The 26,564-nt window shown below is 36.7% G+C and overlaps 4 protein-coding genes across 12 annotated transcripts; 2 read left to right on the top strand and 2 right to left on the bottom strand.

Moving 5' to 3' along the window:
* The first annotated feature begins 773 nt into the window (after window positions 1-773).
* On the top strand, window positions 774-3,471 carry LOC109205633 (probable zinc transporter protein DDB_G0291141). Its single transcript, XM_019368362.1, has one exon. The coding sequence runs from the start codon at window positions 862-864 to the stop codon at window positions 3,448-3,450; it is 2,589 nt and encodes an 862-aa protein (XP_019223907.1). The 5' UTR covers window positions 774-861; the 3' UTR covers window positions 3,451-3,471.
* On the top strand, window positions 3,461-8,218 carry LOC109205635 (protein transport protein SEC13 homolog B-like). 2 transcript variants are annotated; one of them, XM_019368364.1, is made up of 2 exons: window positions 3,461-3,544; window positions 7,137-8,218. In XM_019368364.1, exon 2 carries the CDS (start codon window positions 7,170-7,172, stop codon window positions 8,067-8,069), a length of 900 nt encoding a protein of 299 aa, XP_019223909.1. In that variant the 5' UTR covers window positions 3,461-3,544; window positions 7,137-7,169; the 3' UTR covers window positions 8,070-8,218. The 2 variants fall into 2 exon arrangements, with proteins under 2 accessions (XP_019223909.1, XP_019223908.1); XM_019368363.1 differs by lacking the exon at window positions 3,461-3,544 and adding an exon at window positions 5,102-5,520.
* Window positions 8,219-8,758: 540 nt separating this feature from the next.
* On the bottom strand, window positions 8,759-11,025 carry LOC109205632. Its single transcript, XM_019368361.1, has 3 exons — window positions 10,882-11,025; window positions 10,569-10,657; window positions 8,759-9,169 (listed from the first exon to the last, which is right to left on the bottom strand). Exons 1-3 carry the CDS (start codon window positions 10,921-10,923, stop codon window positions 9,022-9,024), a joined length of 279 nt encoding a protein of 92 aa, XP_019223906.1. The 5' UTR covers window positions 10,924-11,025; the 3' UTR covers window positions 8,759-9,021.
* A 2,351-nt stretch (window positions 11,026-13,376) lies between these two features.
* LOC109205631 (paired amphipathic helix protein Sin3-like 2) lies at window positions 13,377-25,594 on the bottom strand. Of its 8 annotated transcripts, none has more exons than XM_019368354.1 (25): window positions 25,371-25,593; window positions 25,185-25,263; window positions 23,911-24,123; window positions 23,628-23,811; window positions 23,426-23,524; window positions 23,173-23,343; window positions 22,792-23,077; window positions 22,204-22,340; window positions 21,808-21,883; window positions 21,697-21,726; window positions 21,357-21,550; window positions 21,098-21,252; window positions 20,599-20,726; window positions 20,235-20,489; window positions 18,107-18,685; window positions 17,664-17,746; window positions 16,980-17,576; window positions 16,761-16,858; window positions 16,537-16,675; window positions 16,288-16,440; window positions 16,009-16,172; window positions 14,957-15,080; window positions 14,505-14,680; window positions 13,927-14,331; window positions 13,377-13,623 (listed from the first exon to the last, which is right to left on the bottom strand). In XM_019368354.1, the coding sequence occupies exons 2-23, from the start codon at window positions 25,256-25,258 to the stop codon at window positions 14,543-14,545; spliced, it is 4,077 nt and encodes a 1,358-aa protein (XP_019223899.1). In that variant the 5' UTR covers window positions 25,259-25,263; window positions 25,371-25,593; the 3' UTR covers window positions 13,377-13,623; window positions 13,927-14,331; window positions 14,505-14,542. The 8 variants fall into 8 exon arrangements, with proteins under 8 accessions (XP_019223899.1, XP_019223897.1, XP_019223900.1 ...); XM_019368352.1 differs by having other exon boundaries at window positions 13,379-13,623; window positions 13,901-14,331; XM_019368355.1 differs by having other exon boundaries at window positions 13,379-13,623; window positions 13,901-14,331; window positions 14,957-15,068.
* Between the last annotated feature and the right edge of the window lie 970 nt (window positions 25,595-26,564).

Below are 26,564 nucleotides of genomic sequence, written 5' to 3'. Positions count from 1 at the left end.
CCCAAATAATAGGGTTCTTTCTATCAAAGAATCACATGCAAAAACCACTTTCCATATTTTTAAGCGTGATTAACAACATTAGATACAAGACGGAAAGAAAATTTCATGGACGGGGTAGCAAATAAGGTGATGAAATATAAAAATCTATACAATATTTCAAAAATCTAAACAAAACAGGAACTTTTTCAATGGGTATAGTTGAAATTTATTGAAAATATATAGATAAGTCAATATACAAAATTTGAGGAAGATTGGAGGTGATTTGGACTAGTTTTGTATCAAAATTCTTAATTAAATCAAGTTCAAAAAAGTCTTCTGCGACACATGTATCAAACATGTATCACGCATGTATCTCACACACAAGTATACATGGATATACACGTGATACACAATTGATACAAATATGATACATATGTGATACACAAATGATACACATATCATTTTTTTTCATGTTCAGCTTTTACTTCGAATTTTCAATTCAAACCACCTCAAAACTTCACCAAATCATCCCAAAAATAAGATTCAAGCTCCTTAAGTTGTTCCCAATCTATTCTAACAACACCCACTCAAAACAAAGCAAAAATTTGATATTTTTTTGCTACAAATAGCTAATTGGCTAATATTAGTAATATTTTATCAATTGGCTAATTTTTATAATGAACTACTTATAAATGGACATAGCTGGTAATTTCCCATTAAAAATCTAGCCATCCCCCGCTATTTTTACAAAATAGCCCATTGGTCCAAGAAACAATTCCGGAGTTTGGCCCAACCCAATGGAAGTCAATGACTTGATCTTTCCATAATTCCGACACTGTTGATCATTAACGTTGGAAAATTCTTCCATTGGACTCTCCGACAATGGCTGAAAACCACCACCACCACCACCACCATCACCGGCCCCATCGTCTCTCACTTCCACCACGCACCACCATTTCCACCACCACCGCCACTCCTACTACCACAAGAACCCCCTACCCTCTTTTCAACAACTACCCACCTTCAACTCCAACTCCAACTCCATCTAAACACCGAATTCCCTCCTATTTCCCCACTCCCAAATCTTCAACAAAAACCTCATCTTTACCATTTCTCTTCCTCCTCCTCTTCTCTCTCCGCTCTCTTTACTCTCTTCTCCCTTTCCTCCGTTCTTCCCCTTCCTCTTTCTCTCTCTTCCCTTTCTCTTTCCTCGTTTCCCTCCTCTCTTTTCTCCTCACTTTCTCTTTCTCCATCTTCACTTCGAAACACCTTTTTCATCACAAAAATCGCCACCGGCTCGTTTTTTTCTCCTTCACCAAATCTCAATATAAGCTTCTACTGCAAAAATCCCTTCTTCTTGCTATAGTTTTTCTGCTGAGATTTCAAGCTCTGAGATACTGTGGCACTGCTGCAATGATTCTTGCTGAAGTTTCCGGAAATATAGCTGCCCGCTTCATTTCTGATGGAAAGAGACTCGATCTTTTTGACAAGAATCAGATTAGATCGTCTAAGGTTTGTGGGTTTATTGCTATGTTTATTGGGTTGTTTCTGCTATCTGTTAGTTGGGATAGAATCGAATGTTTCCCTTTATCTTCTGTGAATGTAACTGAAATGGGGTTTTCGATTCTGCCGAGGTATAGTTGTATAAGGATTTGGCCTATGTTGCTTCCTTTTGTTTGCGGGTTTTTGGGGTGTTATGAGAGGAGTTTTATGAATTTGGGTAGTTTAAGGGAAATGGGTAGGAAGCAGGTTAGATTGGTATCTTTGTTTTTTACTACTGTAATGCTGTTTGTACCTGCTGTTATAAGTATGTTTGTGTTTGAAGCAGACGGAGATAGTATCTCTATTTCGAGTCTCGGTTGGGTTTTGGTGAACACAGTAGTGTTTGGTGTGCTTTTGAGTGAGAATTTTACTGATGAGAGGACAATTTCGTCGAAGGATTTTCAAAAGGAGTATCTTGTGACCTATGTATGTACTGTTGTATTGGAATTGTTTTATTATCCTGAGCTTTCGCTTTGGGGATTGTTGATATGTGGATTGTTGCTCTGGATTTCAGTAAGGAATTTGGATCCTGTTGATAGTAATTATATTGAGTTGGGGTTGGAACGATCGGATTGGTTTACGACTTCGGTTATGAAACCTCTCCGGCATATCTTGGGTGAGAGGAAGTCTCGCAAGATAGCGCTTTTCCTTTTGATCAATACAGCTTACATGGTTGTGGAATTTGTTGCTGGTTTTATGAGTAATAGCCTTGGGTTAATATCAGATGCTTGTCACATGCTGTTTGATTGTGCAGCTCTAGCTATTGGGTTATATGCTTCGTACATATCCCGGTTGCCAGCAAATGGTCAGTTTAACTACGGTCGTGGAAGATTTGAGATTCTTTCTGGGTATGCAAATGCGGTTTTTCTTGTCCTCGTGGGAGCGTTAATTGTGCTTGAATCATTTGAGAGGATATTAGACCCTCAGGAGGTTTCTACTAACAGCCTATTGTCAGTGTCTATTGGTGGACTTCTTGTTAATATTGTGGGTTTGATCTTCTTTCATGAGGAACATCATCATGCCCATGGTGGATCATGTTCACACTCCCATTCACATGCTCATTCTCATTCCACAGGCGATAGTCTCCAAGATCACCATCTTCACCATTTACATGACCATGATCACTCCCATGACCACCATTCTCATGATCACTCCCATGAACATAAGACTCCTCATTCTCATGATCATTCCCATGACCATAACACTCCTCATTCTCATGATCACTCCCATGACCATAACCATGACCACCATTCTCATGATCATTCCCATGACCATAAGACTCCTCATTCTCATGATCATTCCTGTGACCATAACCATGGGCACCGTCATCATGATGATGCTCACCAACATTGTCATGTTGGCAGCTCAAGTAGTTCTTCGATAAAGGTGCACCACGGCTCTGTTGCAAGTTTGCAAGGACCAGATATTTCTCATGGTCAAGACAAGGGTGTCACTGAGAAACATAAGCGGCAACACCGGCACATTGATCATAACATGGAAGGCATATTTTTGCATGTTCTGGCTGACACCATGGGTAGTGTTGGGGTGGTAATTTCGACGCTGTTAATCAAGTACAAGGGATGGCTCGTCGCTGATCCCGCCTGCTCAATTTTTATCTCTGTTCTAATTATATCTTCAGTAATCCCATTGCTCAGGAATTCAGCAGAAATTTTACTGCAAAGAATTCCAAGGGCTCATGAACAGGATTTGAAGGAAGCTGTAAACGATGTCATGAAGATAAAAGGTTTATCTGGGATTCAGAAGCTGCATGTTTGGAGCTTCACGAACTCAGATGTGATTGGGACTCTTCATCTTCTCGTCTCAAGCGAGAGTGAGAAGTTATCTGCAAAGGCACAAGTATCTGAAATATTGCATGATGCTGGGATCAAGGATTTGACAATGCAAGTAGAATGCATCCAAAGTAGTTAGTCTAATTGGTGGCACTACTTAAAGTGCTCAGTGTGAGCTTCAACTATACCAAATGGAGATCCCTTGAGATATGAAGTAATGTACAGTAGGTTGAGTAAGTGATAATTTTTTTTTCTTTTCGCCTTATAAATTTTCTAAGGTATCTTTAATTTCTGTCCCCGGACCCCCTTCTATTTTCTGATCTTTATACTATTATTAACGAAGCTTAAAAGAAAATGTTGAAATGAACTCTATCTGATGTGCTGCTGCCTGCCAGGAAATCTACCCGTTTCCATGTTGAATGATTAATGAATACATCGGGAAACTAACCTTATAAAAACAATGTGTCTCCAGGTGATTGAAAACTGGTGCTGGACCCGTTTTGCCCTTCAGTTTCTGTATTGCTTTGTGCTGTCATTCTGTTTTTGTCTTTCCCTCATTTCTTTGTTTGTGTCCTATCTTGTGAGTTGTGCTGTTCACTGGTTGTAATGCTACATAAGCTAAAGGAACAGGGAATAGAGTCATAATCATGATTGGATTTTGTACATGAAATCTGAATAGACATAATAAAGCAAGCACATGATGTCTAAACTTGATCACAAAAGGTTTCCTGTTTATTTAGCTTAGTGTTAAAGAGGTAAAGCCTCTAACTTTATCTAACATCACTAAGTATCTCTTCTAAATGTTTAGCATTTTGTAGCGGCTGCAGAAGATATCTTCCAGCAAGTGTTGGGAATGAAATTTGTTCAAGGATTTAAGCTATATACTACCATTTACAGTTCTATAATATTAGTAGGTGATTGAAGTTTTGTGTTTTGCAAATAATAAGTTACCACGACTTTTATCTCTTTAAAGACTTGTAATAACATCTTTTGATTCTTGTATGTTATTATTATTATTTTAAAATAAATAGAAAGTTTCAATCAATACTATTCTTGTATATTTGCATCCAAAGCAAATCTCTTCCTGGAATGTAAGTTGTGCTTCAGTCAACATAAGTGTTGCTTGCACCTCCATCTCTCATTTCTTTAAATAAATTAAATTAATGAGGTCGTTCCCTAACTTTCCATCCTTTCCGATTTAACAAACAATAGGAGTATGTATAACTTAAACTCATTTCTGTAATTATCTCTAAACAAGTTGTTAGGATTGTTGTTGGATTTATATAAGCTATGCTAATTGTTATTCAAATTTCACTTATGTATTAATTATATAAATTGTTTTTTAGTAATAGTATAACATGTGCAACTTATTTTTGAGAAAGTCAACCAGAATTTTAGTAATAGTGTAATACCATGTGCAACGAAAATTTGTACATGAAACAATTATAAGAAGAGACATCTCATTTTAAAGGGAAATATGTAAGTTTTTTGCACCTTAAAATACGATCTTTAAAATGTAAAAAAATAAATTATATGATTCACTACCATGGCTATAGTTGTTGGAATTTTTTCGATTTAATTTGAGAATTATTATTACTGTAGAACACTTGTAAAAATAAGTGTTGGTGAAAAACTTAAATCCCTTTTATTTCTGTTAAAAGACACTCCTAATTTGTAGTCCGATTTACAAAACAAAACACTTAGGTAGCTTTTTTTAAAAAGATAATAATTGATTTTATGTATTATTAAACGAAACAGAGCAACCTATAGGAGTTCCAATGGAAAAATCACCAACATTAGCGTAATAGATAGTGCAGCGGATTCCTCAACAATCAACTAAATAAGCATTTTAGCATTAGAAAAGCAGCTCACCAGATTTAAACACTTAATCTAATGACAGATTTATATATAATCCATACTTGTGCGGCTGTAACTATAACCCTACATTGCTCTTCACTTTTACCCCTGCTTTATTCTTTGATCCAGGTTGAAATTCTAGATCCATCATTTTTATAACCCAGCGGAATGAAAATCAATATAGAGGGAAAATAGCTTATGTTTGACCCCTACAGTTAGTTCCTCTGCGTCGTCCTATTTTTGGTTTCGGCTGTTGAGCAATTGCTATTTCTATTGGATAACATTTGGAGCTATTTAATTCTATGTTTGTGTTCATTGAATTAAGGACAGTTTGTCTACTTAACACTTACTGGTAAGACGAGATAAACATATCTTGATTGTTCTTTCCTCAGGACTTTGCTATCTAATTAGGGAAAATAAGCTTGAAATTTATAATGCTCTTATCTAATGCAAATGTGTTCTTTAAATATCACTCTGTCAACAATTTTCACCCTTCTTTCATGTCCATTTATGCACTGATTTTTTTCTGGAGGTTCAACCTATATATCTTTATATATTGGAATTTTCTATTTTACCTCAAACGTTACTCGACGTTCAAATCAGCTAACTGTGACTCTGCTGATCGGCCTAATTTATACTTTTATGCCAGTAATGTGTTATTTGTATGTGCACCTTTCTGTTTTTTTTCTTTTTCTTTTTTGTTTACATAAAACCTAGATTGAGAGTTAATCTGTAGCTAAACGTTCCACGGTTATGCTCATTTGATTTTTGTCAGCTTAGAAAGAGGAACTTTGTAGCTGATAAAGTTGACGGATATTTCACACTGAAAAGTTTTCAACGAGTCATACAGAGTGTCATCAGATTAGTTCAAGTCAGGGTTTACGATTCTAGTCTTTTGATCTCCGAGTTGTAGCTTTGTATTATTGATAAATTCTTAGAATAGTATCAGAAATGTAGAAGCTAACTCTGATGTTTATTCAAGAAAATATGAACTTCGGTGATATAGGTTTTCTTCTTTTCCACAAGGATAGTAAGTCTAATATATTGTTTGAAGGAGGGAATTTGGATCAGGACCAGTGGAACTTTAATTATTATACCAATATGCTACTTCGAACTTCTCAAATGCTTTACTATTATCCTCTGATGCCATCAAATTTCATGTGCTTAACTTTTAATGTTGCTTCTCACCAACTTCTTCTTATGATTATCCAAGGGGTTTCAACAAGTTGGTTGATTCTTTGGTTAATTTGACTTGTACTCCCATTATATTCTTTGATTTAGATCATTCCCCCTCTCTCCAAACCCCCTCGCCGGCTCTCCCCTGGGCCAAAATAATACTAGCTATCATTTGCTTTTGTCCTACTCTAGTCTAGTCTGTGTATAAAGGCAGGCATTAAGCTCCCGCTATGTGCGGGGTCCGGGGAAGGGTCGGACCACAAGGGTCTATTGTATGCAGTCTTACCCTGCATTTATGCAAGAGGCTGTTTCCACGGTTTGAACCCGTGACTTCCTGGTCACGTGGCATCAACTTTACCAGTTACGTCAAGGCTCCCCTTCAAGTCTAGTCTGTGTATGCCATGTCCATTAATGAAGCATTGTCTTTCTTGCTACTTGCTGTTGTGAAGGAAGGTTTACCCTGTTATTATTTCCTCTGATCTGGTGTCTTGAATTAAAGTGCTATTATTGAAGGACCATGAGCTTAAATTAATATCATGTGAAAGCTCTAATGATGGACTCTCAAATTCAGATTTCCCTGATAGTTCTATCTTGCCTGTATTGCTTGGGCTAATTGTGATGTATGTTTTAGGTTGAGTATTTAGCCTTGGTTTTCTATTTTGGCCGATCATTTATAGTTTACAATCATTCTTTCTCTAGCCATATAGGGTGTGTGTGGAAAGGAGTGTATTTAAAGTAGTTATCTTTCAAACAGAGATGTTTACTAAAATCGGATCGAACTGATAAATGTAGGAGCACAGAAATATTGCATAGAAACAAGAGAAGATGCCTGCACAGAAGATTGAAACCAGTCATAATGACACAGTTCATGATGTTTCTATGGACTATTACGGAAAGCGTATGGCAACAGCATCATCTGACAATACCATAAAAATGGTTGGTGTAGGTAACAACTCTGCTTCACAGCACCTTGCCTCTCTGAGTGGTCATAGTGGTCCTGTTTGGCAGGTTGCTTGGGCGCATCCCAAATTTGGGTCGATCCTTGCTTCCTGCTCCTATGACGGTAAAGTCATATTCTGGAAGGAAGGAAATCAAAATGAGTGGAGACAAGCTCATGTTTTTAGTGACCACAAGTCATCCGTTAACTCTATTTCGTGGGCCCCTCATGAACTTGGGCTTTATTTAGCCTGTGCTTCTTCTGATGGTAATATATCAGTTCACAGTGCTAGGTCAGATGGTGGTTGGGACACCAAAAAAATAGACCAAGCTCATCCAGTCGGGGTAACATCTGTTTCATGGGCGCCATCAACGTCTCCTGGTGCTATAGTAGGTTCAGGTGTGCTTGAACCTGTTCAGAAGCTAGCATCTGGCGGTTGTGATAACACTGTGAAGGTTTGGAAGTTATGTAATGGAAAATGGAAGATGGATTGCTTCCCTGCACTTCAGATGCATAGTAATTGGGTGAGGGATGTAGCCTGGGCGCCGAACTTGGGGCTTCGAAAGTCAACAATTGCTAGTGCTTCAGAAAATGGTACAGTTGTCATATGGACCATGGCAAAAGAGGGAGATCAGTGGGACGGGAAGGTTCTTAAAGACTTTAAAAATCCTGTTTGGAGGGTTTCATGGTCTCTAACTGGAAACTTGTTGGCAGTGGCTGCTGGTGATAACAATGTCACATTGTGGAAAGAAGCAGAGTGGCAAGAGGTCTCCACTGTTGACCAATAGAATTAAAGTTCTGTTTTATTCCAAATCTTTTTCTCTGGGTCGAATTAGTAGTTACAATTAGCTAATCGAGCATATTGATTTCATGTGAGGGCCACCTCTTGCACCTTGAAGTTTTGCTTTTCCGTTGAATTTATGATGCCTGAGATCGATCTTCCATGTTGTTGCCTGCTCAATGGCCTTATATGAGATTGCTAACCACATACGTATACATGATAGGAGCTGTAGTTCTACTTGCCGAGTTTAACAGAATCCAATAGCTTTAGTCCAAGTTTTGTATTTGAATTTAAAAATTCACTTAATGTGTATAAATAATTTATTCGAAACCCTAGGTTCATCATTATATCTTTAGCTTGTCACCTCCCTGCGAAGGGAATATAACATCAGAACAAAAACTTTACCTGTGATCATTCAGGAAGCATCAAGGTAGTGAATTTTACAATCTCGTGATAATATGATACTAGTAATTAGTAAGCAGCACCTGAAGTTTCTCCATGCAAATGGGGTGCCTCTTTTAGGGCTTATCTAAGAGTTAGGATAGGTGGACACATGCATTAAGAAATAAAGGTCATTCCAAGAGTAGCAACTACTCCAGAAGTGGCACAACTGGGTGATCAAACAGTAAAATGACTAAAGGCAGTACAGAGCCATCAGTAAAACCTAGGCAAACAAAGTAGTTACTTGCACTCCCATCAACGTAAATGGTGATTCATTAATTGAATACTGAATAAAATTTTGAAAAACAAAATGCAGCAGATAAAAAAAAATGCAAAGGTGTGGCCATCAGAGACGGGCAATTGTGATTGTTAACGACATTTATTTTGAGATTTTCTTTTATATCTGAATCCATTTTGAATCCAAGCTAGTGCAGAAAACTGCCATTCCAGTCAATCTCATTCAAATGTCAAAAACAAACAATAACAGTTCCAATCAATTTCAGGTTTAAATTCAGCCATCACTTTGGATCGCTGAAGAAGCCATTGATAGATGGCATGATCTCTGGAGCCCTGTTACGAACAAACTTCCTAAGAGCATGCTCTGCATATTTCTCCCCTTCTGTAAAGTTATCCAACACTCCTGCTGCCCTGTTCTCCTTGGTCACCCTATGTTTTGCATAAACACAAAGACACCAGTGAAACTATAAGATATATTGCAATTCTCTACTTTCTAATACCCCACTTCTCATTTCTTTATGATTTCAGAAAAATTTAGGAAAAAAACAACGAGTAACATCCATTAAAAGCAGCAATAAGCTGCAGCTTAGAGAGTTGAATGTCCTATTGTCAGTTTCATTCTCCCTTTTCATGTTGGCTTAAAAAGAAAACATCCAATACAACAATGAACAACCATATAAGCAAAAATCTCAACATAAAATCAGAACTGAAGGTAGAGTCCATTAAAAGTACCAATAACCTGCAGCTTAGAGAAGTTGAAAGTCCGATTTTACACAGTTTTCCTTCTACCCTTTCTTTGTCAGTTCAGAAGGAAACATCTAACATGGAAAGGTCTCAAACAATGGAGCTAACTCCAACTGGTCTATTACAAGCCCCAGAAGTTCATTCTAGACACTGCACAAAACTTGCAGTTGAAATTGTATGTAGCCATGAAACTTCAGTGATGAGGCAACAAAAACCAAGATGTAGTAATTAACTTATGCTGAGAGCATTTCTCTGCATTAAAAATGCCTTTCAAAGACCACAGATTCTGAAGTACTCGTCCTTTTCAGTCATGCAAATAACTGATTTTGTGAGTCGATAAATTATTTAACAGCAAGAAAGCATAATGTCACAAAAAAATATCTCCTAACTATGGATAGCAAAGAGGCAGGGATAAACTACCTACCCTGTAACAGCCCAATGCCTCTGTAAAATGATCTTAATACAGCGACGCACCCCAGCCCCAGATTTCTTTACTACCACCCTGCCCCGCAAGATTTCTCTATTTCTAGAAGAAAATTTCCTCATACTTCTGCAATCTATTCCTCCTCCTTACAGTTTCATTCTTCCTTTCATATTTCCAATACATTAAAATTTTCCCTGAATATTCACAAATGGTATAATTTATGCATCTGAAAAATTGTCAATAGAAGAAATTATATATAAAAGTAGCATTCAATTACTCCATTCATTAACAATATGAACCAAAAAGGTTCATTTTCAACTAATTGAACCAAATTCTGGAGCAATACTAGTGGTATCAAATTAAGGAGATGCATTGTTCTGATAGAGACGCATCAAAATTCAAATGTGGGTTACCTATTAATACATATACATATTTAAATATTATTATTTGGCTTACTATGGGAGTACATATTTATACTTATATATGCTGGATCAAGCTTCATGCATGCCTTTTCATTTAAGAAGCTAGCTTCCTAAAAAGTCCAAATATGTCATAAAAATGTACACAAGATAAAATTTTCAAAAATTATTTTAAGAACCAGGCAATTCATAGTAACACACACACGCACACACAGCGGCATAAAGGGAGGGGGTGGGGTACCTGACTTCAGGGTTGATACAGATGTTGCGAACCAATTGAAACCCACAAATTCCAACAGCTACTCCCACCGCTGCAAATAGTGGATACACCTACATATATAACACCACAAAATAATAATATAGCATCATCAGTACTCAGTTAGAGCAGATCTAACGACCAGACTATAAAAACCAAACCCCCCTTATATAGTAAATGCATTGTAGTACTACACATGCAGGCTGCAGCCGCTGCCACTGTGCTAGATCCCCCTTTTAAGTTATTAGGAGAGAGAGAGAGAGAGGGAGAGTGGAAATGTAGGGTAAATGACACAGACCTCGGGCCTCAGCCATCGGTTAATGGTGGAGGAGGCAGCCATGGGAAAGCGGACCTGAATCGGAAAATGAAGACTACTTTAAAACAGTGGACGGAGCTGGCGACGATGAACTTAATGTTAATGCCCATATTTATATGGAATTTTCTCTCGAATGTTCTCATTGGCTGCAATTTGCTTTAGTACCTTAGTTCAATTTACGCCAAGGCCCATATTGTATTGAACTGTATTCCAAGTGGCTCTGTCAGCCTCGTAACTCGTGATTCTTAGTATTTATTTGTTTATTTTTTTATTAAAAGAATCTCAGAAAGGACTTCTTTTTTTGTATTAGTAAATACCGATATAATTATTACAAGTATTTTGAAATCGTGAAGAATTTCAAATAAACTTATGGTTTTGTCACGATAAGAATCTATCAAAGGCTAATTTCTTGTGTGTTATGCCACGGTGAAAACCATTTAACCTCTTAAATTTAATACCAAATGTCCATTTTTTCACCCAAACTTCGAACAATTTCATGAAAGCTAATAATTCTTTACTATTAGTCTATTACTTTATCTTTAAAAAAAATTCTTGGTCAGTCATCTAACTTTAATTTAAATATCAAAATGCCATAAATAATGGAATATAAAATTAGTAAATACACAGAGATAGTGGACCGACTATCAAGAATTCCACCTGGGTGGCTTGCAACTTGCAAGAGCAATATCCAATTCATAAACATTTTGCTCAAAAAATTCTCTCTTTTCTTTCCACGGTTCAAGAGCCCAGTTCAACCCACCCCACCCACCCAAAAAAAAAAAAACATAAAAAAGTAAGGGAATTTTTCTGATATATACTATAATAGGAACTTATTTATCTATTTTTTTTCAGTTTTGTAATTTTTAAAAAGTGTCTAGGTTTTTTTTTACAAATTGTATACATTCCCTATTAAAAGATTTCTACCCCATTATTAATACCTTCAATTAAGGGATTCAATTATATTCTTTTTCTTTTTTCTCTCATCCCCTCTCTCCCGCCTCTTCTACCAGAAAGCAAATTCTTCTTCAAATATTGTTTTACCAAATTCTTCTTCCAATTTTTCAAAAACCTAATACAAGATTTTTGCTATTAGTAGAAGAATCCACAAGAGAAAACACAAATGGACGAATGCAGTTTGGAAGCAAATATGAAGCCGTAATCGCTTTGAAATGGAAACAAATAAATCCACACCAAAGAAATGCTTATTTTTTGTACGGCGATATTTTTTAAAAAAGAAAACCTTATATAATTCATATACATTTATTATACAATTTGAAAATAATTTCGATACAATTCTGATATAAATATGATATAATTATGAACTTCTTCATTTTCAAGTTTCAATATGAAATTCCACCTAAAATAAGCAGCAAACTCCATAAAAAACAGCAATAACCATAATTTTTTTATTTTCAGATTAAAAATCGAGGAGGAATAACAAATCATATACAAAAAACATAAAAACCAATAAAAATTTGATACAATTTTGATACAAATATTGTATTAAACTTGTATTAATATTCTATCAGGTATTATTTCATGTATTGATGCATCAGATACAACTATAATACAATTCTGATATAGTCCTCGAAGAATTTTAATGCAATTGTGATACAATTATCATACAATCCTAATTCAATTCTTCTTCTTCTTCTTCTTCTTCTTCTTCTTCTTCTTCTTCTTCTTCTTCTTCTTCTTGTATATATAAGAAATTTTACCTAAAATCAACTCTAAACTTAACCAAATTCCCTCAAAATTGAGATATAAATTCTAAAGTATATCCTCAACCGTTTGGAAGAAAACCCAATCCAAACAAGTCATAAATTCGTAAAATCCGAATATTGATACAATTATGATACAATTAGTATACAATCGTGATACAATTGTAAAACTTCTTCTTCGAGTTTCAATCTGAAAACTTTAACTAAAAATAATTTTGAACTTCCCCAATCTCGCTCAAAATTAAAATATAAACTCCAAGGTATATTTTCAGTCATTTACAAGAACACTCAATCCAAACAACTCACTAATTCGTAAAACTTGAATATTGAATTCAAAGCTTCGAAACTTTTTATGGCTATCAATGAAGCACCTTTCATGCTGAAATTTTAGAGATAATATCGATATATTGTATGAAGTGGCAGAGGTTTGGGTTAATTTATATGAAAGAGAAAAGAATATTTTGAAATCTTTTTAAAAATGTGATGAAAACGTGATTGTAGGGGTTTTCTATAATTGATAACATGAGAGTGAGAGGGGGAAAGGGGAGGGGGCAACGTGGGAGGGGGTAAATAAAGAAAAGTGGTAAATAAGTTTCTATTATAGTATAGCTAGGTAAATAGCATACTGTAGCATACATTATGAAAAGGTTTTTTAGGAAAAACTGGAAGTGTTTTTACAGTAGCATACGTTATGGAAAAGTTTTTCGGAAAACACCCGACAACTATAATTTCAAAAATAGCTCAGAAAATCAAATGAATGCAAGGACAAATGTTGTTAATCATCAATTATATGATGGTGTCGTACAATTCAGTCTACAAGTTAACCAATTTTCAATTGCCTTATTATGGCATCAAATAAAATCGAACACCAACTTCCAAAATTGAGTTTCTTTATGCAAAACCAAGATTAGAAGCCTACCCATTGCAAGCCTCTAGTAAGATATTACTTCAATATGAGTATCCAGCTTTTGGAGCACAGGGACCTTCATATTGTTGGACTTAACTGCAAAATGGGGAGTGAAGGAAAATCAGCCTGTGAGGTAGAGATTCTCACCACGAAATGAAACACACCTACTCTTTTCACTTTAGGCATCACGTGTCCAAAACTCGCTAGCCAGATGAATCCAGATAAATAGCGAGTAAACCCACTTAGGGTAAAAATGCTCCCTACTAAGAATATCCCATGGACTCGAACAGGTTCGAGTCCTTTGATTAAAGATAAAAACACTAGTTCTTCAATATAACTAAACCAATACATATATGAAAGATGGAAGTAACACCTTGCCAAGAAAGGAATAAATCTCACTTGTGTTTCAGCATAATTCAGGAATTGGAATGTGTGCTCTGTACAAAGTTAGGGACTAAAACTCACTGCAACTTCCAAAATAAGCTTTTCCACTATACCACTTTCACCTAGCTCACTCCACAGGGGCCGCTACAGATTGCTGCTGAGGAAATGCAATCTAGGCTCCTTGTGATCCCAAGAAAGAAATACAATTCAATAAATACATCTCTACAATTTAACATCATCAGGAAAACCCATATTTACAAGAAAACGACTCTAATTCCATCACAAGTATAATACAGTTTGACGAATAACTCCAGTCCTTGATCATTGTTCTGAGGGTGAAGTCAATTCGAGAGAATTCCGCCACCAAGTGCTCAACCAGTTGGGTCAAGTAAGTAGTTGTACCGAAGAAATCAAGAAAATCTGAAGTGTGCAGACATAAGTAGGGAGTAAGAGTGAGACTTCTTTGAGTAGCAACAAATACTGATGTGAATTTAGAGTAAATACACCGATAGACCTTGATATATATATATATATATATATATATATATATATATATATATATATACTGATTTGGCTAGATAACTGATGCATACCTTGATTGACACATGTTTAACAAGAAGGCCATGCATCGTCATAACGAGGATGTCAAAACACGGTTGAAGCGTGCTACTCTCGCCTGGCCATGCCACAATAATCTGCCAGCCGAAATCTTTTTTCTTTTCCTTCCAAGACGGTAAAAGAAGTCCTCTGTGTCCAGTACATAAGAAATCTGCAAGGCTTTATCTTATCAATGCAATAATTCATAGGGGATGTTACTGCAAGTGCCAGATGCACTCATCGAGCTATCTGCTCTCTATCTTGGTTTGATTATGTATATGAGTTCTCAGCAAAAGATAAAAACAATAATAGGACAAACAAGAATCAGGCACTAACTTTCTCAGTACAACTAATGCTACATAAGGTTAAAAGTATATAAACAATTTCACAAAGTTATATTAAACATTTGCAATTTTAGCAGTTGCAGTCAAAGTAGAAATTCATGTACCTTTGATGAATTTGAAGCCATCTTACATTCCAAGCCATTTACGAGTATAATATTTTCCATCACCGTGCACAGGGCGGAAGATACGTCATGGTCAGTATGTTTTCTCTTGTTTCTGCTCACAGATCTCACAAAAGGAAATTACAAAAGAAGCAGATCAGACACGGAAAACATTGAATGTTTATTCTATTTTCTTGACACGTAAAGCAAAATATTTTCATTGATAAAATTGCACCAAGAAGTTGAAGATAAGGTAGCTTATCCTCTTTAACAGTGAAGAGAACTTGTAAATTCCACCAAGTTGTCTAAATCATTACCTAAATCTGTGTTACACCATAAAAAACATGTGTGAGCATTTGAAGTTTACAAAAGGCAAGGATAAATTATCATCCTCAAAACACCTATAGTTTCTTTCTATCCATACTGTCCAAAAATTGAATGCTTATTCTGCTGACACAGTTACTTAATTGAGAAAATCGAGAGCAAGTTACTGAATGTCAAGGCAAAGGCAGGTTGTTCTCCAGCCTCCTTTCTCAAGTAACACTTTCCAAAGGACAGTCAAGCAAGGTTTTCCAGTTAGCACCAAAAAAGCATCATGATCTGCACCTCTGTCGACATAGTCTGTCCATATCTGACATATACTAGAGTGGAACAAAATCTTCTGCTTTAATTAACCTACAGTGGCTGTATATGCAAGGAGTCAAAAGTTTATACTAATTTTTGAGGTGGACCCAGCACAAATTTAATTATGTTTTTTTTTTTCCAATAAATTTGAAGATCCAGAATAAAAAACCAAGTCCCATGTTTACTTTTACAAATGCTGATGAAATATATGCAATTTGTTTTAGAGCAACAAATCCGTACAGACAAGGGTAGAATAATAAAATTGGACTATGAGTAGACTACCTATAACCTACAAAAACATAACGTTGGAGGACATGAACTAATACAAACCCATGCCCTCCTCACTCCCACTCTCCAAACCGAGAAGAGTATCCATATTTTTGACACATGCTGCATTCCCAAACTTAATCTTTGGATAGGAATCAAATTACCTCTTCAGCATCACTGCAGACGACTCTTTCTTCCCATGTTCAACAGATAGATAATCATTATATAGATAACCAGCAAAATTGGGGTCTACATAAACTGCAACAACTTCAGACTTCTCACTTCCATCATCCATGAACTGGATAGACACACGAGTTGGGGAAGATGTCTGCAAGAATCATCACATAATAACACACCATATTAATGTACTTGGACACGGTAACCAAAGGAAAAAAAGAGTGGAGGGTGCAAAGGCAAATTCAGACAAGTAGCGAGGGACCTACACTTTCAAACCGGTAAATGTTCTCCTCATGGAGGAGGACATGAGCATTTTCGTAATAAACTGAATCGACATACTTCTCAGGTTTCCGTGATCTTTCATATTCATATAACTGAAGCAGCTTACCGTCTAGCTCATCACTTGAAACAGTTTGAAGCTGAAGCAAAAATAAATAAATAGAACCAAAAGCATGTTCAAGAACCACCAAGTCGCAGCTTACCAGATTACGTTTAAATAACTAGAGCAACAATACCTGCTTGACCAGTTTATATATCAGTTTGTCCAAAGTAAATAGCACATATGACTGATTCCCAATGATTGATCGGCAATCATCCTCAAACTTTGCATTATCTGCAGATCCATCTAGCAAACTATACAGTGCACTCATGAATCTGCACACACAGATCAACTGTCGTTAAAAATAAGCAAGCAGACCGAACTTCTCATCTAACCCCAAAGATAATACTCGCAATCCACCTGGTATATGGATCAGAACCAGTATCCTCTCCAGTTCTCCACTTTGATTCAGATGATGCTGCATTCAGCTTTGCCGATAATAACCTTTCATACAAAATCTGGAAAAATAAAAGAGAAAATAAGGAATACAACTTACACATCTTTAGGTTCAGACAAGAGGCAGGGTTTGAAGGGAGTTTTCATTAAGCGGTACCACAATCTAAAAGAAAATCCCCTTACCTGATGAAGCCTAAAAAGCACATAAAAGTCATCATTTCCGTAAAAGACTCGAAGGTCGTTCTTTGCACCCCCACAATGAGGTGAAACCACATGTTTAGCAAGAGGCTTTGAAGTAAGCAAAAAACGTTCAGACATTTGAAGCACAGTGGCATCACCTCCAACAAAGTTTGCTTCACTCGTGCCCTCAGCCTCACCTTCACTCTCAACTTTACCATCAAGCTCGTCATGCTCTCCATCGTCTTCTTCCTCATGCTCCTCCCGAGAGCACTCATTAGCAGCAGACTCACTACCTGAAACATCTCCGGCCTCGGAAACACTTTCACTATCTTCAACATCAGCATCTGCATCGTTTTCACCAGCAGTATCCTGACAACCAACCATTTCAGCACCTCCAGATTGATATTGCATATTTCCTTTGCGTGCGGCACCATCTCGAAAGACAACAAAATTGTCCTCTTCAAAATCCTGATTAGGCGACAACTCACCTTCTTCTTTCTCATTTTTAGAGGGATCAACAGAGTCAGCATTAAACCCATCAACTCTAGAACCATCAGCAAATCCGCCATTTGCCAAGGGTAGTGATCTTGAAGTGCCACCCTGTGTCAAGAAAGAGAAACCACATTTACCTTTGAGCAATCATGATCATCAGCACAAACCAAACTTAACATAGTTAGAGCTTCATACCTCTGAAATTGGCACGTTATCAGTATTAGACTTCGCTCCTAGGCCATCCTCAGCAGCGTCATTACCAGGTCGTGTGCCACGGCCTGGATAAACAAACATCAGTTTGGAAAATTAAGGAACTTGGTCAAAACCAAAAGACACCAACAGTAAGGACACATTTAGTTTGAGGGATTGGGTGAATACTCATGGTTATAGAATTTGGTAGAGCTTTATCCAATTTTATGTTTGTATTTTCAATCATGCATAACTAATACTGGTATAATTTAATTACCAATGGTGTAATACTGTATACCACTAGCAACATGGGATAACTTATCCATGTAACTTATACATGGATAAAGCACCAAACAGACCCCTAAGTCCAACAAATTCAGCATGACTAAGACAGTGGAGAAACATCCATCATGCACCATAAATCACACATAATCCGGATACATGTATACCTGAAGTACTTTCCAATCTTGCACAAGCATTATCTGCTCCAAGGGCAGCAACTGCATCAGAACTAAGTAAGCGTTCACCAGCTACTGCTAATCCATCTTCCTTGGGGCGAGCATCTGTATTAGTGAAGATTGCCCTGGAAGAATTTAGTCGTTGAGGGGAAGAATTTGCATCTCCGTTGCAGATATCTTTTGATTGCTTAGACTTAGTAGTGGTAGCATCCGCACTTGGACTTCTATCACTTTCGCCAATGCTTGTTCCATTGCTCTTCAAACCATGATGCTTTGACAAGACATCGTCGTCAGTAGCCTCAGAGCCATGATGACGATAAGGAACACCAAAGATTGGCTCAAGAAAGCTGGTCCACAGCCTCAGAACTTTATTTAACTGCTCTTCTGTGGAACAAACCTCTTCGCAAGAATACTTGATAAGTTTGTACATGTCTTGGTGAACATCAGAATCAGCAAATTCAAATTCAAGATGAGGGCTTATTGGACGTCTACTACCAGCGGCAATAGCAAGAATCATGTCATCTTCTTTCTGCTTTTTCTCCTTAATTTCTTTGATCTCCGCCACTAAGGCTGTCAATCAGAATCATCAAAATTACAAGAAAGAACCACAGGAAACATCTAGGTGAAAATATCAATGTCTATACACTAGACAATCATGAAATCCCTAGGCTTTACATCAGCTATCTACTGATCTCACAGTCAATTACTCAGAACTGTGTAGCAGTAGCACATAATAAATAAATAAAAATACATATAGCATTGTATACGGTGGAAATCGGGACTACCCGATTTCATCCTTTGATCAAAAGAGAGATACCACGTTGAAAGGCCAGGACGTCGAGTCCGGGATCAGAGTTTCTTTCCAAGATCGAGTTCGACATCACTAACCGAGGTCAGAAGAAGGTATACTTCGAAATGATGCCGGTATAGTTCGATAACCGAAAGGGCGAGATATCCGCAAAGGATCGAAGATCGTGGCGTGAATTTCGGAATGGATTGATCTTCGGCGGTTAATCAGTTGTCAAATATGATTTCCTACTATAATTAGAAGTGTACCTTATTTAGGACTCCCCCATTATATAAAGAGGGATCCCATTCATTTGTAAGGATCATTGTTCGCTGATAAGAATATATACCTCATTACTTTCTTGCTATTTCGCTTTACTGTTCATCAGAGTTGCTTCATCATTTGCTATTCTTATTGTCACACCTCGAGACTACCACAAGTCGAGGTTGAAATTTGGCTAGCAGATTGGTTTGATTATTTTTATTCTCTAATTTATCTATTTATTTTCTTGCTTATCAATTGGTATGGGATTGAATCACGTATCCTTAAAACCACAATATAAGCTTAATTGTTACTCAAATTTTAGGGTAAACAAGCATGTAAACTAGGATAACTAGCACCATTTATATGCAAAAGGAGAACGGGGAAAAAGCATACTGAAAAGTGTAGCAAGCTCACTAGAACAAGCAGTCAATATTTCCGAAATAAGGGCAGCAAGAACATAAATGGAATGAGTAGCAAGTACAGTAGAATGCTAGTACTATCTGTATGAAAAGGACATACACGAAAGTGCAGTTGGAAAGGCTAGCATATATTAAGAGAGTGAATATCCAATTACGATGAATAAAGCTAGATAGTAACAGCAAAGAGAATAAGGAATTGATGGCTCGTCCAGAATGTGTAAGAATAGAAAATAATAGAAAGAAGCTTTATGGAATAAACAGAACAGATGAATAATGGACGGCACAGAAAACATTATGGTGAAGGGGCCTCGGCGTAACTGGTAAAGTTGTTGCCATGTGACCAGTAGATCACGGGTTCGAGCCGTGGAAACAAGCACTTGCAGAAATGCAAGGTAAGGCTGCGTAGAATAGACCCTTGTGGTCCGGCCCTTCCCCGGACCCCGCACATAGCGGGAGCTTAGTAGACTGGGCTGCCCTTTTACACAAACATTATGGTGCACTAATATAAGTCTAAATGAAATAGCATTGTTAGCCCCATACGACCATGAAAAATGGGGCCAGGAGAATTTTAAAAAAAAAAACTGTGAAGGGAAGTCCACACTCCACAGCGAAAACCAAGACCACCACATACACCAAACAGAGGACTTACATTTTGTGCTAAGGTTCTTTGAATCTTGTTGCTTGAAATAGAAACTTCGGTGGTCAAGCGACTTGTAATGGTTCTTAGAATAAATTTCAGCCCAAACTCTGTTGAAGTCTGAGCGACACTTCGTCCACTCCTCCTGTTTCTGCTTCAAGCGGGTTAATACCACAGGCAGAGCAAGAGGTGGGTTTTTCCGCAAAATGTCCATCACATCCAGGCCATGGTCACCATAGAGACGTTCAATGCACCTTAAATTCAGTGCTACATAAAGTAGAACTTCATGCATCAGCAAACTACAAACTATACATATTTATGTTAATGAACTGAGCAGAAAGACAGCAGCATCTTAATGATATCAGAAATGTCAAACCTGTGAAGTGGTCTTCGATGCGGATTGGGCCATCCACACCAACTGAATTATCATTAAGGGCATTCAACAACTCTTCTGCACGCTTAGCAGTTGAACTCACTGACTCCAATAACATGTCTAGCTCAAACCTGATGTTAACAGAATGCAACAAACCATCATTGATAAAATGCAGAAGATAACCACTTAAGGCAAGCCTTAAGAGGATATAATACAGAAGGTTTTATAAGTCAATAAGCTAATTCAAGAACCATATACATTAGGTAATTCTTATTTGACCTGATAATTGCAAAGGAGAGATGAGTCTCATAGAAGTGATAGAGAGGCCAGATTCCCTGCACTTCTCTTAACTGATTGTTTTCTTAGGATTTATTTTATTTTTTAATGCTTTATCATTCCCATGTTTTTCTCTTTCCCTTTCCTTTTTTTCTCAATTTCTTTAGTTTGCAATGGGTTAGGGCCGAGGGGTAACCGCTTAACACTTGCAAAAAAAAAAAACTACCTATCATCTTCACATCGAAACAGGCTTTCTTCATACTGGTTTCTGCGCATGTGCTTAAAAGAGTAGTCCTCACTTCCTGAGGTCACAGATACCCAATGATCATTTAACACTTGAGCCCCGAGCTCTGACCTTTGGCTCGCTGTAGGTATCGGATACTGCCGAAAACAGATTCAACAAGTTCAAGTCAATATAGTTCGGAAGCAACAGAGATTCTTCCATGTAAGATTTTACCAGGAAAACAGATAGAACAGTTTCTTACATCTTCAGGAAGAAGTCGATAACTGGGAGTGCAGCGCTTACAGTTAGAAAGGTCAAGCTCTTGAATGGACTTTCCCCAGTATTTCTCCTTGTACCGGTCCTTTTCTTTACCTCCATCAATTTCACGCTTCTGTTCTTTGTCTTTCTCCTCCTCCTTCACTGACTTTGATGTATGCCCTTCATTCCACAAAGATTCTGTTATTAACAGAACACTTCATCAGACTATAGTGATAAAAAATAGGCATCCCAAGAAGACAAAAGAAATGTTTTTCTTCTCTCTTTTTCTTTTTTTTTTCGTTTTTCTTTTAGATGGTTGAGTGTCAGGTATTGGCGCTACTTACTGTTGCTCATAACACCTGCGAGATATCCATCTGCAGAGTAGGTAACATTCAGAGTCGAATCCCATAGATGTAACGTTGCAATCACACAAACTAAAAAAATAACAGAATTACCAATTCGTTCACAGCGCTCCAAGAATTCACAGAACCCCTCCATAAGATCAGGATGCTTTCCAAGTAAATCAGCAACCTGATATATGCATTTCTTTCAAATTTGTGATGCTTAAACAAAAATAAACAAGCAAACCATCTAGATATTGATTCCAAACATTGTAGTGTCATTCAATCCTGAGGAAATCATGATTAAGCTAGTTTTCTACCACATGGAGAGGGATAAAGAGGTCAAATCCCTGGTGAATAACCATCAGAACCAATTTGTATCACTAACATGGCTAGTGCCTAATCAATGTCCATAATATGATAGATTAAAATTTTGAATGCCTTCTATATGTTAAATATAACAAAGAAAAATCACTGTCATAAAGGAGTAAAAAGATCAAACAGACATACCAAACTTTGTAACTCCTTTCTGCTAATTATTTCTGTACTATAAATATGGAGGCACTTTAGGAATGCCTGGTAGTCAGTTGGACTGCATAGTCTCTCCTTTACTCTTTCACAGAAAGTGAACTCTTGGCTATACATATCTGGCACAATCAAGCAAATCATAAAGGTCAATCATCAAACCTAGTGACACCATGCGGGGTACAAAGATCATATGTTAAGAACTCCAAAATGAAACAACAAAGTGAAACTCGCATGATAAGAACACCCTCCACCAGAATAAAGGAGCAATAAATTTCTTGCGACCAAAGGCCAAGCAACAGCAAAAATGACAAGAAAATATTTTAAAGGATCGCCTATTCAAACTTCCAGCATAAGATGGAATTTTTGTGATTAAGGATGAACTAACAAACATCAGAACTTCAAAACTCGTATAGAAACCTAAGATAAATGAACACCATACAGCAGAACAGATTGTACTGAGGGGTCATAAGCCTAAAGAATAATGGCAGAAAAATGCTAACAAAACAAATCATATACAAAACCACTATCATCCTTATATACTAACAATCAGAATGCTAACCATGCACTCACTTTTCACGCCATCTTTATCATCGTAAGTGCCTCCGAACTCTTCAACCTTCCGAGCAGATTTTCTTTTATCAGCAATGCGGTGCATGCTTATATCTCCATTATTCTCATTATCAGGTTCTCTATAATCCTGATCGCGACTTCTGCGGTCCCTGTTCTCTTTTTCAGCACGCCTCTTTTGCTCTTTATGCAACTTTATCATTGTTTTATCATCGTCCATCTCAGGGCGCTCAGCACTAGGATCACGTTCTGCATGAGGACTGATAATCCTATCCCGGCGGAAACGTTGCTAGAATGAAGAACAGATAGACTCATCAATATGGTAGAGGAACAAATAGCATTAAAAACCGAGAATGAGATAACAAGAAAAATCAAATAGAATACCTTGTCCATGTGTGGTTGCCGAAGCAATGTAGCAGAGCTCCTCTCATCATAACGATGGAAAGAAGGTCGGCCCAATGAAGTCTGTGTTGCTGATGCAGTAGCTGAAGAATCTGGCAAGAATCTCGTGAACTCATCCAGCAAATCAGGATGGTCTTCGAAAAGTGCTGCAACCTACACATTTAGAGAGAACTGAACACATTAAAAATACGAAAATTGTCTATCATATTTATGCGTCAATTACTCAGTGTTGTACCTCCTGGTACACCTCAGTAATGCCTTTGTGTTCCTTCCTATACATGTTCAAAATGTCTAAGAAAGACTTGTACACGTGATCATCATTTTGGAAACGTTTCTGCAGGAATCATAACACATATATATTATTAGTGAATTACATAAAGGAAAACGGGACATTATTATCACTAGTCACTAGAACTGAAAAGCACCAACATCATTACCTTTATTTTGTTCACAAAGCTGATAGCTTCTTCAAACTCAACTGTTTTCTTTGGAGGAGCCTCCTCTGCTTCAGTGAGGGTTATTTCATAGCCCTTGGGCAAGAAAGTATTGAACCCAAGGATCAAATTTGGATGCCCTTTAAACAAATCTTTCACTCTTGCTATGACACCGGAAGTGTCAATTCTGTGCGGGAAAATCAACATAATTACGCAAAAATTCCTCCATGAATCATCAGATTTGGAATTTAAAAAACAAATTAAGACCGAAAGACGAGCAACAAACCTTTGAGCCTTAAAGTCCTTCATAACATCAAGGAACAAGTCATACTTCTCCCTTTGGTCTTGAAACATGTCCTTAACTTCCTTCAAATAAGACAATGCATCATTAGTTGTCAACTTTTGGGTGCTAGCACTGGCACCAACACCCCCTCCAGTGCCTCCAACACCACTGCCTCCGCCGCCAGCACCACTTCCAGGAACCTGTGATTGGCCGTATCTTCGTTGGGAGAAAAAGAAAAAATTATACATAGAATCAAACTAAAAATAGCCACGAAATTTATTGCTCTAAACCATATAATTGACCATTTTCCTCCCACCATATGCTTTTAATAGGATAAAAGTACCATTCCCATCCATTCTTAGCACCTTAGTTAGTTCGCCCAAAAGTCATAGTTTCAAATTTCTTTCTCAAGATTGTCATAACTCAACAAAACAAATAAATAAACAGTGATTTTGTTTCTAGTTTTCCTTTGCCCAAGAGATTGACTAAAGAAACATTTTAAAAAAAAAACATAGGAAAAAAGATTGATAAGATAACACCCCCCCCCCCCCCCCCAACCCACCAGTGTAAGATCCAACAGTGGCCCTTTTCCACTTTGTCCTTGATGATTTGAACCCATGGAGGATCCTTTCTACCAACCTATCCGTCCCTTAGCAACTCATAGTTCCATTACTGGGAAGCGAAATGAGTCTCCTTAACGCGAGGTGGATTTAGGATTTGATAATTTATGGGTTCGGAATTCTAGGACAGCAACCTCAAGTGCTAAGAATCAGGTTCGAAATTGAATATTTGTACATAGTGATTTCTTAATGCATATATAGGCTAGGTCAAAGCTACCGGGTTAGGGTGAATGAATAACTTACACTGCGGATCTGCCCCAGTGACCTTGACTAAATTGTTTATTAAACAGTCTATTACTAGTAGTTAAATGCTTTTTAGCAAATTAAATCCACCAAAACAAAAGCAGCATGCATAAAGATCAAATCTTTATTTAAAAATCCGCTGGAAAATCTCTGAGTGGTAGTAGGAACAAAGATACGACCTAACATAAGTCTTAAGGCACGGTGGAAGGTGGAATCTAACTACTTCTGATCACAAAATTTTAGCCATCACAGACCACATAGTAACTAAAGGTCTCTAATTTACTTAAAACTAGCGAAGAAATTCAGCAAGTTCAGAAGCTAAAAATATCATAATAGAGAAATTTTAAATCAAAAATAACCTGATTTAAACCTATAATACAACAACAAAAAACACAAGAAAAGAGAATAGCTTACGATTCTCCACGAGAAGAACCAAATGGACGCTTGAATTGAGGATTAGCATAAACATCATCCCGTAATCGCTTCATTAGGTCTGCAAAACACAACAGTACAAAAAAAAAGTTAAACTTAACAGTTCAAAATTCAAAACCCAAAAAAAAAAAAAAAAAATTACTCATCTCATTTTTCTAGAAAACTCACCTTTATTTCCTCAGATTTTCTGAGGAAAATTCAACAGATCTAACCACTGGTTGAAGAAGAAAAAAAACAGTTTTAAAGTTTGGATCAGAAAAAGAAATAGTAATCGTTATTATTCTCTATAATTTTGTTCTCTCTCTAACGTTGGGGAAGAAGAAGAATAACACAAGCTTGAGGAACAAAGAGGGTAGTGAAATGTAATTACGTGAGAGAAAAGTGTATTAGTATTATCTTATAACGTGACTCAGTTTTTTATATCACACGATACAACATTACATCGCTTTTTCCCATTTTTTTTTTTTTTTTTGAAATTTCTTGCTCTATGCTTTGGCTCTATTGCATATTGAAGTTAGGTTTTTCAAATATTTCCTTTCACTTGGGCTCACAGCCTGTAACATGTGATGTTATAAGCCCAAATATTTCATTGAGCTCGAGTTTAGGTTGAAGATTTTTCCAATGTATGTTAACTTGAATCAATTATCAATTTTATTAAGAAATGTTTAACATGAGTTATGTTCAGTGTTAGGTTTAACATTTTGTGTTTATGGTTTAATAATTGTGTTAAAACTTGTACACGTAAAACGAAAAGGCGTGTATGTTACGTTTTAACGGGAATAACTACTACTTATAACTGATTATAATAACCCAAAAGAAATTGTAATTTATGAAATTAGGTGATGTGATGATAAAAGGAAGGAAATTTACTTCTGATTGCATAAATGCATGTTGATTTTCTTACCTAATTGTTGGTTACAAATAACAAATGTAATACCGCTATTTAATATGTTGTAAAAATAAGATAGTTAATAAGATTATCACTTGGCGGCCAAAAAATTTAAATATAGAATAATATGTACATTAAGGTTTTCTTATTTGATCTATCGATATTTGCTTACTTGAAAACACAACCGTTTATTAACTATTGCGTATTGAACATTTAAGAAGATTTCATGTTGGTGCCTATTGAGAAAAAATAGAGGGGTACGGTACTGTTGATACAATACTCATATATTCGAAGTGAAACGTTTTGAATTATGCAATTACATTTCTAAATAATAAAACAATCATCAACTAAAAGACGTTTATTAAATACAACTTAGGGCATATCAACATAGCACTATATTGGTTTATGCATAGAAATTGGTGGTACTGCACAAAGCTTGTTTATGCAAGTATATGTGTATTGTTCTATGTGAT

Source organism: Nicotiana attenuata, unplaced genomic scaffold (assembly GCF_001879085.1).
Source record: "Nicotiana attenuata strain UT unplaced genomic scaffold, NIATTr2, whole genome shotgun sequence".
NCBI classification, from domain to species: domain Eukaryota; kingdom Viridiplantae; phylum Streptophyta; class Magnoliopsida; order Solanales; family Solanaceae; genus Nicotiana; species Nicotiana attenuata.
The sequence above is the reverse complement of the archived record's forward strand: the minus strand, read 5'-3'. Positions and strand labels throughout refer to the sequence as shown.